Source organism: Anarrhichthys ocellatus, unplaced genomic scaffold, assembly GCF_004355925.1.
Source record: "Anarrhichthys ocellatus isolate YVR2014 unplaced genomic scaffold, GSC_Weel_1.0 scaffold19, whole genome shotgun sequence".
In the NCBI taxonomy this organism is placed as follows: domain Eukaryota; kingdom Metazoa; phylum Chordata; class Actinopteri; order Perciformes; family Anarhichadidae; genus Anarrhichthys; species Anarrhichthys ocellatus.
The window spans coordinates 6,705,428-6,717,697 of NW_022280049.1; the positions used below are offsets into that span (position 1 = coordinate 6,705,428).

A 12,270-nucleotide genomic window follows, 5' to 3' on the forward strand; every position below is an offset into this window, starting at 1 on the left:
ATATATATATATATATATATATATATATATATATATATATATATATATATAATTCTGATACATTGAAGCTAAGCATCACATTGATGCTGTAGCTGGTGGAGATGGTCCACCCACACAGGTGTTTTAAGCTGCCTGATTAGTGCTGTCCTTGATTGAGATCACCATCACCCTTGTACTTGCTGGGAGGGGCAGCTCACCCTGTTATCGTCCGTATTAGTAAATTGGCGACATTCTGGTAAAACCACACCTGATTAAAGGTCTAAACAGCCAGGGTAATTGGAAACACCTGTGTGGTTGTGCAAAGCTATTAATTTGCAAGGTAACAAGAAACCACACCTGTAAAAGCAATAAGGTGGTTTGATTACAAATGCACAAAGAAAAAAAAAAAGCACAATGGCCTGACTCGAGAGAAACTGTTGGCAAGATTTCAATTCAATTTCCCCCACCAGGTTTACTGCATTGAGCATGTGTGTGTAAAAAAAAAAGAATGTTGTTCTTATTGATTTAAATTTAGACTATAACCTCTTCCAAGACTCCTCGTCAAATATTTTTATAAGTACAGGAATATGAAAATGTCAATACTCAGACCTTTCACGGGACCTTCTTTGCATAAAAAAACAAGTATGAATGGAGCTAGCTCTGCTGATAGACAGACAGTTGGAGGATTTGAATAATGTCTCAATTTCTGCGCTTTATGTCAAGCTGAAGATTCACTTATTTGCTCAGTAAATAATTATTCTGTGTAAACTGGCATTAGACATGCTTATAAGCGTCCTATATTTAGAAAGTGTCTTTCCAATTCACACAGCAATAATTCATTCAATTAAACAGATTGTCTTTGACTACATGGGAGAGGAAGACCATAATACCAAATATAATCAATTGAGCATATTCATTACATTTTTAGGCTTTGCCAATCACAGCCCTCCAATATTAATTTAATTATAACTGGCATGATTATTATTTGAAAGACGTGACAAAAATACATGTACGAGTCAGAGAGTGAAGACAAAGACTTTTCCATCTGGAAAAAAAACAGCTGGGGCTCTGCAAGTGTTCCGGGAGGCTATGCTAACTAGCTTAACAGGAAAACAACTGCAGCAACACGCATTCTGCTACACACTCAAGGGCACGGGCCATTCAGATATTAGATGTAAAAAAACAAACGCAGCTGACTTACCAAATGCTGATCACTTAAACACAAACTCCATGCTCCTTTCTTTGTTGACAACGAGTCTAATCCCAAGGTTCCATATCTTTTAATTTGAACTCTCACTACTCCGACTAAACTGTTAAATTTCGTTTCACGATAGTCACGTGCTCGCCCACTGACCAATCACAGCACACTCTGCACCTCACTGCAGAGCTGCAGCTGGAGACTGAGCTGCATGTAATGCTGACGTAGTTGTAGGCCGGCTAGCGGGCTCTGACACGTCACAGAATACGCCCAACATGTCAAACTAAAGATCTGATTGGTTGAAGAATATGACAATCAACAATATCGTCCCAATTCACTTAAACTGCAAAGGGATTCACTTGTGAGTCTGCAGGCCTCAGGCCTCTGTTCTTACCTAGAGACACAGAGGTGAGATCTGATTGGATAAAAGCTCTACTTAAAACAAGCTGCACTGGAAGCAGAGCAACTGAGGAAGACAGTAGCTGTGAAATGAGAAAATAAGATAATGGGGGAAATAGTTTTTTAAATTACAATACATGTAGTGTATTTAAGAAAAATTATTAAATTATAAAATAGCTATAACTTTGTGATTCTGTTTAGGCCAGCAGAGAAGGCCTTGCAGGCCCTGACGGCCCACCACTGCTGTATATAATGCTCCAGTTGATACTAGGAAGACAGTCGTATTTTTCTTTAATGTTTGTTTCATAACAGGAGGTTAATGCTTTTTCTTTTTACTCTGCGACCTAAACTCACTGCAGACATGAAGGAGAGAATTAGCTTTGAAAAATCTGTCCATCTCACATTATAATTATGAGCAGACTCAAAGTTAATATAAAGCTTTCTGTTCTGACTTTTTTGTGTGTATGGAATTGCATTTCCCCCCCCCCCCCCCCCGCCCTTTCTTGTGTTCATTGAAGGTGGCCGTGTTAATTATGTGTAAAGAAAAGCTGTCGATGTCATTATGCACAGAGGGCTGAATGTTCACCTCTTACATAATACCCAATATCTACTGTCTTTGGGCTACAAAGCGGAGGAGGCGGAGGCAATCTGAAATGTTCAAACAACCCATGCAGCGCTGCAAGAAACCAGATGCTCACAAGCTTTTCTGCATTGTAAGACGGCGATACTGTGCGCACGGCAACTTCCTGGGAAACTGTACGAAAGGAGTTCATTTAAACTTGAGAACAGTTGTGCCACAAATTTTAAGACGTGACAATAATGCATGGAAAGTTGGAAATGTTCAAAGTGCCTGCTTTATGTTTCCTTTCCATCCCTGTCAAGCATGTAACTGATCCTTCAAATCTGAATAAAACATAATTCCTCTTTCCTAACACAACGTGGCCTTTTCTGTTGCGAGAGCCAATACTCCCCCATGCGTTTGCGTTCCTTTGGCCTGACAACCTGACACTGGGATTTCCTACAAGCAAGTGTAGTGTGTGGGCTGCTTTGGTGAGCTGAGATGTGCAGGGTCATGTGTGGATGCGTGGGTGGAGATGTACAGTATCGGGTTCTAAGTATATTCACTGGTACACACTGTGAACTAAAAGAAGTGTTGGCAGCCAAATCAACTTAACTAAGGAAGAAATTATCACTCATAATGATGCACTACTCACTGCAAATGCAAACATGTCTACATGCCTTTAAACAGCATCTCTTATAGTCCTGAAATCAGGGTTTCTCTACCTAAAACTGCTATCTGACACAAGACAAACAGCGTGATCTGTCTATGCCATCTAGTGGATTAATATGTCTGGTTCACAGAAGAAGACCAATTCCTATAAATCTGCCTAATGTTAGTTGGGCAATCATCATACCAAAGCAAAATAGCGACGTATTGTTATTTTACAAGCCTTCTGTTAATCTTGTTTGATGAATTTTTTTAGATATCAATTTTTTTCTAGTCACAAAAAAATCAATGAAAGGCTTCCCAATGTTTAAAATCTCAATCATTGTGAGAAAAAGTATATAAATGACAGCAGCTACAGACATTTAAAAGCATACAAGTTACGAAATCCGAATAAAAGAGGATTACTAGGAGGCCGTGAAGGCAACGGTTACCAAGACAACAGTACACAAAACCAAGCCCCAGCCTGAAGAGCTACTTGATGCTAAAGCTAGGCTAGTTGTTCTGCGTCGACGTTTCAGCATTATCAGGCGGTAGGTTGAATTCATTATGAACATCAAGTTAAAGTAGTGTAAAACAGTTAGCTTCATGCTAACCTGTACTGGAACTAGACTGTCAACGTTAGCTAGCTAGTTCGGCAAAGTGGACTATACTTGCAGTTAGCTTATTATTTACAGGATGCAATGTCTCTAAACATGTCTCCACACGTGATACGTTTCTAAAATGCACAGCTCATTTGAAGGAGCTTAAAGAAAATATTCATTAAAACTGTTTTTCTAAACTAATGCTGCAACATAAACCGGATGTCTTTTGTCAAAAAACAGAAACTGTTTTTTCAAAGCACAATTAGTAGGTGAACGTAGTTAGCGTCAGCAGGACGTAATGCAACTAACGTTGAGCTAAACCATCAAGATGACAGAAAACAACCTGCAGTGTTGCCTACTTCATTAACGTGGCCAGATTCAGATGGATGTTTTAATTCACCAGGGTTGCTTGGGACAAAATAACATGCAGTATATTTAGCTGTCTGGGCTCCTGACCCCCATTTCTTCCACACACTCTCTCTCTCTCTCTCTCTCTCTCTGTTCATTGTGTATGTACCATGTTGCCTTCAACTACCATACACACGTTACCCACCATACACACAGCAAATCAGGTTTGGCAGTTTCAATATACTTTGTCTAAAAACCAGTACTCATATGCGTGAATACTACTAGTACCCAGGTTTGCTGTTTGTCAGTAAAATTGTATATATAGACATAATTAAGGTTTGGGAATATGCACCCTTTAAGCACAATATAAGTTAAAATAAAGAACGGACAGTTTGTCAATCGCAAAGCTGGAGGTTGTAAACAATATAAAATGCTCTGTCTTGAAGTTGACGATCACGCAAAAAGCAGACAGGAGTTCCAAAGCTGAGGAGCCTGTGACATCACAGAGACTTGAATAGTAAATAGTTTGAAAATCGACTATCTGGGCTTGTGCTGTTTGTCCTCCACAAAAAGATGATATTAATGATTATTTATTTTTGTGACCTGCAGCCAAACCAAACGCTGAGCCAGTGTGTTGCCAGATGCCAGATGTAACCTCAGAGATGTTGTCGCCACATCCAAGTAAATATTAGTTATAATGCCATGAGTCACACATACGAAACATACGAATACAGTCAGTGATTGATTGTGTTTCCAACAGAAGGACCAGCGATCTCTTCAGGCAGCAATGTAGTTTCAGAGACTGACAGTGCTGCCAAATCACCTAAACCAGGTACAGTGGGCAGCGACAGATCGGTAAAATAGATTCTTTCCTTCTAACAAACACATTTACTTCATTATGTTGTTTGCAGACATGAGGAGGGAGACTCGACAGAGCCCATTCAAAGTGCCCGACAGTAATAGCATTTTCCAGCTGAGTGAGAATGAAAGAGGGGGCCGAAAAGAGGTTGGTGTGTGTTTGTTTTTTTAGTACATCTGTGTAAATACAAACAAGTCCTTCCACACACACTGCATGATCCTCGTGTGTGACAGTGTCTGCGAATATAAAAAAATCGAGCGCCATCTCTTAAGTCCTGCTGCCGTTCTCCCCCATGCACAGGAGATGCGCAAATTCCTGGCTTTGCCAATCGAGGGGAAGACGACCCGCTATGCTCGAATGATGGCCAGGCTGAGGAAGGAGCTGGGGGAACAAGAGGAGGAGGAGGAGATGAAGAATCTGAAACCAACCGAGAGTAGGACAGCCATCAGACAGGACCTGAAGAGGGACATGATGAAACGAGGTGAGCGGAGTGGGAGAGTAGTTGAAGTTGGCGAACTTGCTCACTGTAAATGTTAACTGTTGTCTGTCCTCCGTCCGCAGAAAACTTTACCAAAGAAAGCAAACATCACTTCAGGTCCATGGAACGGCAGAAGGCAGTGTTGGAGGTAAACGATTAAAAGAGTTGCTAAGAGGTAAAGCCGTGTCGACAATCTGGATTCAGTTTCTACTGTGACTGATGCTTTTTAAATGTTTGCTCTTTGGGGGTTAAAAACACCAATTCGGCCGTGTAATACATTTGCCCCCTTCCTCCCTCCCATAGTTAAATCTGATGGAGAAGAGGTCCGAGATTTTGGGGATGGACAAGGCCATTGTGGAAGAGGAGGAATACTTGAGACAGCTTGAAGAGTGCATTGAGCGAGACAACCTAATTTTCGAGAAGTTCCTCAGGGAGAACGAGAAGAAGTCGGTGGAGACCAGGGCATTGTAAGAGGAAGCATCAAGAGGCCACAGGTCAGGTGCACGTCGGACGTTTAGAAGGAGTCACGTTGCGAACACTCTGTCTTCTCTCTGTCGACAGTTTGGAACGCGAGGCCAAGTCCAAACAGGAGAAGAACGCTGAGATCAAGAAACTGACTGCTGAAATAGGGGCCGTTACGAGGTTGCACTCTGACAATGCTGTATTATTAACACCGTATGAGTGTGCACTTTTCCCATGTTTCAAGGAAGTGAGGGACGGCGTTATGTCGTGGGGCTTTAAATCTAGCCTTCTAATTTTTTTTTTACAGCGAACTTGCCAAGTTCCAGGAAGTCCTGACGACCTACAAGAGCTACAAGGAGATGCTGTTCGAGTTGTCTCCTCCAGAGTGGCAGGAGGCCCAGAAGACCAAGGCTGTGAAAGTCCCGTCTGATGGAGACGCTGAGGACAAGCGGGACAAGGGACCTGAGGAGTCAGCTAATAACAACGGCAAGTACAGTGAATCAACATGGAAATAAACCACGAGGACCAGGGCGGTGCTGTTCCATGTCGTGACATTGTTGTTGTTTCTTTAGTTGTAACTCTAAGGAGCGCATTGGTACAGTAAATATGGATAGTGCAAGCAGAGTGATTTGAATGATAGCATGCCCACAGATTTGGAGAGCGAGGTTTCCGATCCAGCTGGAGAGCTGCCTTCCATTAGAGAGACCAGGCTGTCCTCAGCCTGCAGGGACACACTGTGAGGAGACACCGAGACACCCGCCAACATCTCAACACTGATGGCTGCACAGCCAGTATTTCTCCTTCACGTTCACACACACTGATGTGGGGCTAACTCATGACAATGACTTCCATTAAGTGTGCCGCATAAGGCGAAAGAACCACTAATTTACATTTTAAAAAACGTAGCTTTAGAAATGTTTTTTTACATAATAAAGACCTACATCTTTGCATAGAGTGTATCATTTCCTCTTCCGGCTGTACAGTTTGTTTATTTGGTCATTCAAACATCCTTTCACAATAAATGTCTTTCTGTTGTGGCAAACTGCAGCATGCTGGTATCATTTTGAACACCTTGCAGTAAAGTCATTTGAAAGCTGCTAAAAGCATCTCCGGACACCAAACTCCTTCTTTTGTCCTTTCCAGGAGCACAACCACTAAACTCGATAGTGACAACTCAGAATATGAGGTCAGTCCCCCCCCCAACAAACAACTGAGAATCTATTTAATTTCTTTTTCAGCTTGCGTATTTAGTTTGTTTGTTTTGGCCCACGTTGTTTGTCGCCTCTGAAGGATGAGCCGGTGCTGTTCTTCACCGATCCCCAGCAGCTGCTGGATCTGGTGACAGGCCTGACGGAGAAGAACTTGTCCCTGATTCAGAACTCCTCAAGGGTGGAAGAGAAAGCGAAAAAGCTTCGGCAAAACATGAAGACAATCAGTACGAATATGTAAGCGTCAGGAGTTGAGGGGTCAAGGGGTCAAGGCTCTGGGGATGAATGATTATTGTCATTTTGCCTGTTGTGTTGCTTTGAGAGGTGTCTCACTTTTTACCTCGGACAGTATTTTAACTTGCCTTTTCTAATTACTCCCTTATCCCCAACGCTTTCCCCGCATCCATCAAATGCTGAACCATTTCCGTCTGAAGCGAAAGCACCGGCGTGGACCTAGCACTGCAGTTAAACGACATGAGCCAGGGGGTCGACGTAGAGAAGGCCAAAGGCAAAAAGCTCAAACAGATGGTTGAGTTCCATCTGTCTTTGGACACAGAAGACCAGGTCAGGAAGCAGAATGTGTTTGACTGCATTTTATTCCAAGATCTGATGGGCAACAACACCCAGCAATCGTGTGCGGCGACATTAGCGGTTCTGAGCAGCGGATATATTCCTCATTTGTCCCTCCTGTCGCTCGCAGAACGCCATGTGGGAGGCTCTGGGCGGGAAGGTATCGGAGGTCTATCGCAGCTGCGTGGATGACAGGATTACCAACCTCAGCACCTTGGAGAAGCTGGCCAGAATTGAGAACCGCATGGGGTTACTGCTGCAGGGCCTCGAGATCCTCCCCGAGGAGAACTTGGAGATGATGAAGAGGATCAAGGACGTTGAGAGGAGGAGCAGGTGTGTCTCAGTGCTTTGCGTTGCATCTTTCTTTTTCCCCCTTTAATATATTGTTTCCAAACTTGATAATAAAAATGTAATTAAAGTGTTTTTGATGACTACATCGTGTTACAGGCAGCGTGAGGAGCAACTGAGAGAGCAGAGAGAGAAGCAGAAGGACAGGATGACGAGGTACTTGGAGAGATCTCTGGCTGACTCCAAGAAAACAGTAGGTTCTTTATAATGTGGATACATTACAGCTCATAATTACAAAAAGACGAAAATAATTTGTTTCCATTTTTTTTACATTCTCTTTTAATGAATTTGAACAATAAGAGAGACTCACAGCGTATCCTGATTCAATTGCACACTTGAATTAATATGTTCTTTTCCAGAGTGGGAGAAAGCTCATGCCCAGATGCAAGCCTGATGCTCAGAAAGTCAGAGTCAGGACTGTGGACAACACCCCAGCTGAAGACGAGATGTATGCCGACCTCTTCAGCCCCGAGGACGTAGAGTAGAATCAATACATCGGCATGAAATGTTAACGCAGCAATAATATTCATGTGTTAGAGATACATTACAATAAAGCAGCGGGGTTGCGCTGGTAACCGAGTCTCTGTTTGTGTCACTGTTGAATATTAGCACTTTAAATGTTTGGATTGTTATGATCACATGTGCAGTCACTGATCAAACATGCTTTCTTACTACAAAACAGATGCCGATTCTACAAATAGTCTACAGGTCTAATTTAGTCCAATAAATACACACATCAATGATCTTACAACTTATATTGAATATACATTGAATACAAAAGCCGGTCACAATGTATCCACAGTGAGAAGAAAGCGACAGCAGGTGGTGGTGTTGAACATGGTGAGCTGCTCTGTCATCAACAGGAGAGGAAGGAGGATGAGGAAGTGGCAGGAGCAGGACTGGACTTGGAGATGTAGTTAGCTGTCGACACTGATGCACCAGCAGCTGTCGGTAGATTACTAGCTGGGCAGCTAGATACTATTACTATTTTGACAATGCGATGGGTAACTGCTGGGCATACTGTTTCGGGCTCTTCAGGAGAGAAACCAACAGAATCCAGAGAGGAGGCGGGTAAGTGAAACTTGGCACTAGCTAGGTGAGCTAACTAGCATGGAAGCATCATCTGAACCAGCGGATCCGGTTACTGCTAGCGTTAGCTCAAAGTTGGTTAGCTGATAACTGACTCCACGGCGCTCGTGTCCAGACTTATTGACCCGTGTGTTAGATAGTGATGTAACCCAGAGGCAGAGGTCAGTCAGTGGGCTACTGGTCACGTTATTGTAGGGTGCCTAGGGGGGTCCAGTGGCAACAGGACTCAAGACCCCACCCCTATTGTCAACAGGACGTGTAGTTTAGCTAGTTCTAATTAGATTACATCACTAGCATTAACGACAGGTTGAGCTCATTTACGGCTGTGTGACAATGATTCTAAACTAATAATTGGGACTTTTACTTCACGTGTCTCTGTGCAGAAATACTGAGTCTCAGGCCTTCGTGTCATTAAATGTGGGGTTAATAATTGATGTTTTCCAGTCTGACTTTACTTGGTGCTTTGTTGAGATTACAGTTGGCTTTCCCTCTTCCAGCAGCAGGCTGTGTCGCACCCTTTAATCACCTCCATATGTTTGCATATTGAAGCTGACAGATACAGCAGTAAGGTAGTTATACGGTATTATTAGCTTTTTGGAAACTTCTAATATCATTTTTGAAAACGTCTACTTTACATGTCTGACATCTGAATACATGAGTCATCTTTACTGTAGTAATGACATGTAGGTTGTGTTGCACACTCAATAAAGTGAACTGGAAAGAAGAATATTAATTATTATTTATTTTATTTGACCTAAATTTGAGGTGAGCGTCTCAGAGTTTAAATCAATCAGGGACGTAAACCAAAGGAGAGCTATCGCCCTTCATCACTGCAGACACTACTATAGTCATGTCCTAGCACATGAACACAGGTGTGTTCAATACCGTTAGTTAAGGGTCCTGGTATTGTGCATACTGGCATCACTTACTGGGGCACTTACATGGAACTGAACCATCGTTAATATTACAAGTTACACCTGTGCTTTTTGTCAGCAGCAGTTATTGCCCCATAGGATTTAATATTTATGAACCCCACTAACACACACATTCCTACATACCTCCTCACAGATTAAAATGCCATTGTATTGTATTTGTCCAATCATTTTTAGATGTCAAACACTTTGATGACTTTCAGCGTAGGCTTTTGTATTTGATGCTTATATATACATATTTTGTTATAGTGTTACACAAGCTGTGTTAATGTAACTGCCACTGCCACTTACCAAACCCACATTAATCAGCACAGATATCACAAATGTGGTCATTGCAACATGGCTGTGTACACTGGAAGGACTTCGGAATTGGATCCTGATCCGAAGCGTTCAATATGAAAGAAAGTGCTGCTTTTTTTTAAGGTTCTTTAATGCGTTTCATGGTTAAAGTTTTCGATAGAAAGGCGAATTGGACCGATTTACCTGTTGAGTCTTGAGAATATAGACAGAAAATTCATAACTGCATTCACCGTACATCACTGGCATCTGGGTTTGATGCTAAAGTTTTAGTGTCGTTTATGTTGTGTACAGTCGCAGAGGTTGATTCTTGGGACTGTTACAGATGAGAAACATAATAATTCACTGTGCAGTTTTATCTGTACATAGTCTGGCATTGTCCACGTCAATCTAAACCAGCAAAGTAGTTCAAAAGAATGACAAATATATTATAATTTTGTTGGCATAAAGTGCCAGAGCTACTGATCTAGAAGGAACACCGCTGCCGTGTTGATTTTCATGATGGTGATGGTTTATATAATGTAATAATCATACAACTCTGTCAAGTGAATCTTTTCAGATTAAATGTTTAAACCATCATCTACTTTTTCACATGTTTCAGATTATTGCGTGTTCATACTCCTAATTAATCCTACAGGTCAAAGTACTTCCGAAGCAGCACCACAGGGGAACATTATACAATAGAGGTAAGAGTCGTACGTTCACAACTATTGCTTTCTGTCATTAATGATGGCTATTCAGTATAATGTTATATGTCTGATTGTGTCTCTATTTTTTTATTTTGCAGTTTGAAAATCTGGTAGAGAGTGATGAGGTAAGTCTGATCATGTCCTGATAAGTTAGTCAGCTTTCTCTTGTGATTGATTTGCTGTTCAGGACCCAGTTACATTAAAAAAAGACTGAGTGGGTGTTTACAGGTAGATTTACAGGCTAATTAAAGCTGTATTATGCTGGTGGTCCCTGCATACATTTGACTTCCAGACTCCCGTCAGACTAGCCGTTTACTCTTAATGGTGGATAGAAAAACGACGGGCGCAGCGTCACTGTGGGAGTGACTCGATTACTGTCTGCAGAGTCCCAGACTAGTAGCACTTGAGTCAAATAGCGCAGCAGCGAAGATGCATTTGACTCTGACTGCTGTGTGGTGAAATGTCGTGTTTGTTGCATTGCAGGCTGAGAGTCCGCCGCCCTGCCCGAGGTAAGACGCCCGGTGTGAATTTTAAAAAGCAGATAATCGGTGTTCCCTGAAAACCGTTCCCTTCAAGTGTGTTTTTGTTGCTCTTTTATCAGGCCCATCAGTGAAGATGAGATCAAGCACCTCAAACAGCACCGCTACACCGCACTCACAGATCATCAGATGCTGATCGACCAGAAGCTCCAAGTGGAGGTAAAGACCCGTCTTTGATAGACCAACAGCCACCATTGTTTCATTTTATGTTTTACAACCTATTTTTGCCTTATTTTTCTTTAATTTGCTGCATTGTTTTTTCTGTTTGGTAATTTTCTGTGTTTTTGTGTTTTGTTTTATTTCTTTTTTCTTTATTTTTTGTTATTTCTGCTTCAGTTAGAGGCACAAGAGGAGAAGTTGAGGCTAGAAGAGGAGGCTAGAAATGCCGCCCAGCGCGAGGCCGCCAGGTTGGCGCGTGAACACAAAATGAAGGAGGTGAGGCGGCGCAGAGCGCTCCCTTCCGTCACTTTTGACTTATCGCTCGGCTAAAACAACTTCTCCTCTAACCCGCCGCTGGCCCTGTGCAGAGGCTTCCCAGCGTTTTCAACTCCTCGGCCTCCTGTGTCTTAAAGGGACACGGGGATATTTCCTCTGTTCTGTCTTCTTGTTGTCCTCATTAACGAGTCCTTGCTATTACAGCCTGCTAAACTGTTGTCTGTCTCAGCGCTTCATTGTCCTGACAAACATTCTTAATCATCTCGTTAGATAGAGATATCAACAGTTACATCACAGCTGCAGTGAAACAATGCCATTTTATAGCAGAGAGGGAAAAAATACATTGCATTTATTGAAGTCGGGCACTTCAGAAGATGATGTATAGTATACAGCGTGCACTAAAGTGTTAACAGACGTTAAAGTTGCCATGACCCTTATTCATAAGAACAAGCAGTGAAATGAGGAAAAAGACGAGGCCCACGCTGCAAATAGTACCATTACTGTCTCCTCATCATGAATGTGGACTATTGGAATACAATAGTATTGCAGCAAGATAAATAGCAGGGATATATCTATATCTATATCTATCTATCTATCTATCTATCTATATATATATATATATATATATATA

At 42.1% G+C, this 12,270-nt stretch overlaps 2 protein-coding genes across 2 annotated transcripts; both read left to right on the top strand.

Annotated features, from left to right (window-relative positions):
- The first annotated feature begins 2,229 nt into the window (after window positions 1–2,229).
- On the top strand, window positions 2,230–8,232 carry cfap100 (cilia and flagella associated protein 100). The gene is made up of 17 exons (XM_031858169.1): window positions 2,230–2,289; window positions 3,301–3,334; window positions 4,343–4,414; window positions 4,494–4,565; window positions 4,645–4,739; window positions 4,893–5,073; window positions 5,154–5,218; window positions 5,374–5,537; window positions 5,632–5,712; window positions 5,840–6,018; window positions 6,184–6,268; window positions 6,676–6,718; window positions 6,823–6,977; window positions 7,175–7,304; window positions 7,441–7,643; window positions 7,758–7,851; window positions 8,018–8,232. The coding sequence occupies exons 1-17, from the start codon at window positions 2,230–2,232 to the stop codon at window positions 8,141–8,143; spliced, it is 1,839 nt and encodes a 612-aa protein (XP_031714029.1). The 3' UTR covers window positions 8,144–8,232.
- A 306-nt stretch (window positions 8,233–8,538) lies between these two features.
- Window positions 8,539–12,173, top strand: ap1ar (adaptor related protein complex 1 associated regulatory protein). The gene is made up of 6 exons (XM_031858031.1): window positions 8,539–8,729; window positions 10,614–10,662; window positions 10,764–10,790; window positions 11,149–11,174; window positions 11,267–11,363; window positions 11,541–12,173. The coding sequence occupies exons 1-6, from the start codon at window positions 8,659–8,661 to the stop codon at window positions 11,691–11,693; spliced, it is 423 nt and encodes a 140-aa protein (XP_031713891.1). The 5' UTR covers window positions 8,539–8,658; the 3' UTR covers window positions 11,694–12,173.
- Window positions 12,174–12,270: the final 97 nt, after the last annotated feature.

What these genes read in the sequence shown, in the direction of transcription:
- cfap100 (XM_031858169.1), top strand. Translation starts at nt 2,230, where the DNA reads ATGTTCAAACAACCCATGCAGCGCTGCAAGAAACCAGATGCTCACAAG. An exon ending in GAGGGACATGATGAAACGAG is followed by an intron (nt 5,074 to 5,153) that starts GTGAGCGGAGTG and finishes CTCCGTCCGCAG; the next exon opens with AAAACTTTACCAAAGAAAGC. An exon ending in AAGACAATCAGTACGAATAT is followed by an intron (nt 6,978 to 7,174) that starts GTAAGCGTCAGG and finishes TTCCGTCTGAAG; the next exon opens with CGAAAGCACCGGCGTGGACC.
- ap1ar (XM_031858031.1), top strand. Translation starts at nt 8,659, where the DNA reads ATGGGTAACTGCTGGGCATACTGTTTCGGGCTCTTCAGGAGAGAAACC. An exon ending in ATCTGGTAGAGAGTGATGAG is followed by an intron (nt 10,791 to 11,148) that starts GTAAGTCTGATC and finishes GTTGCATTGCAG; the next exon opens with GCTGAGAGTCCGCCGCCCTG. An exon ending in ACCAGAAGCTCCAAGTGGAG is followed by an intron (nt 11,364 to 11,540) that starts GTAAAGACCCGT and finishes TTTCTGCTTCAG; the next exon opens with TTAGAGGCACAAGAGGAGAA.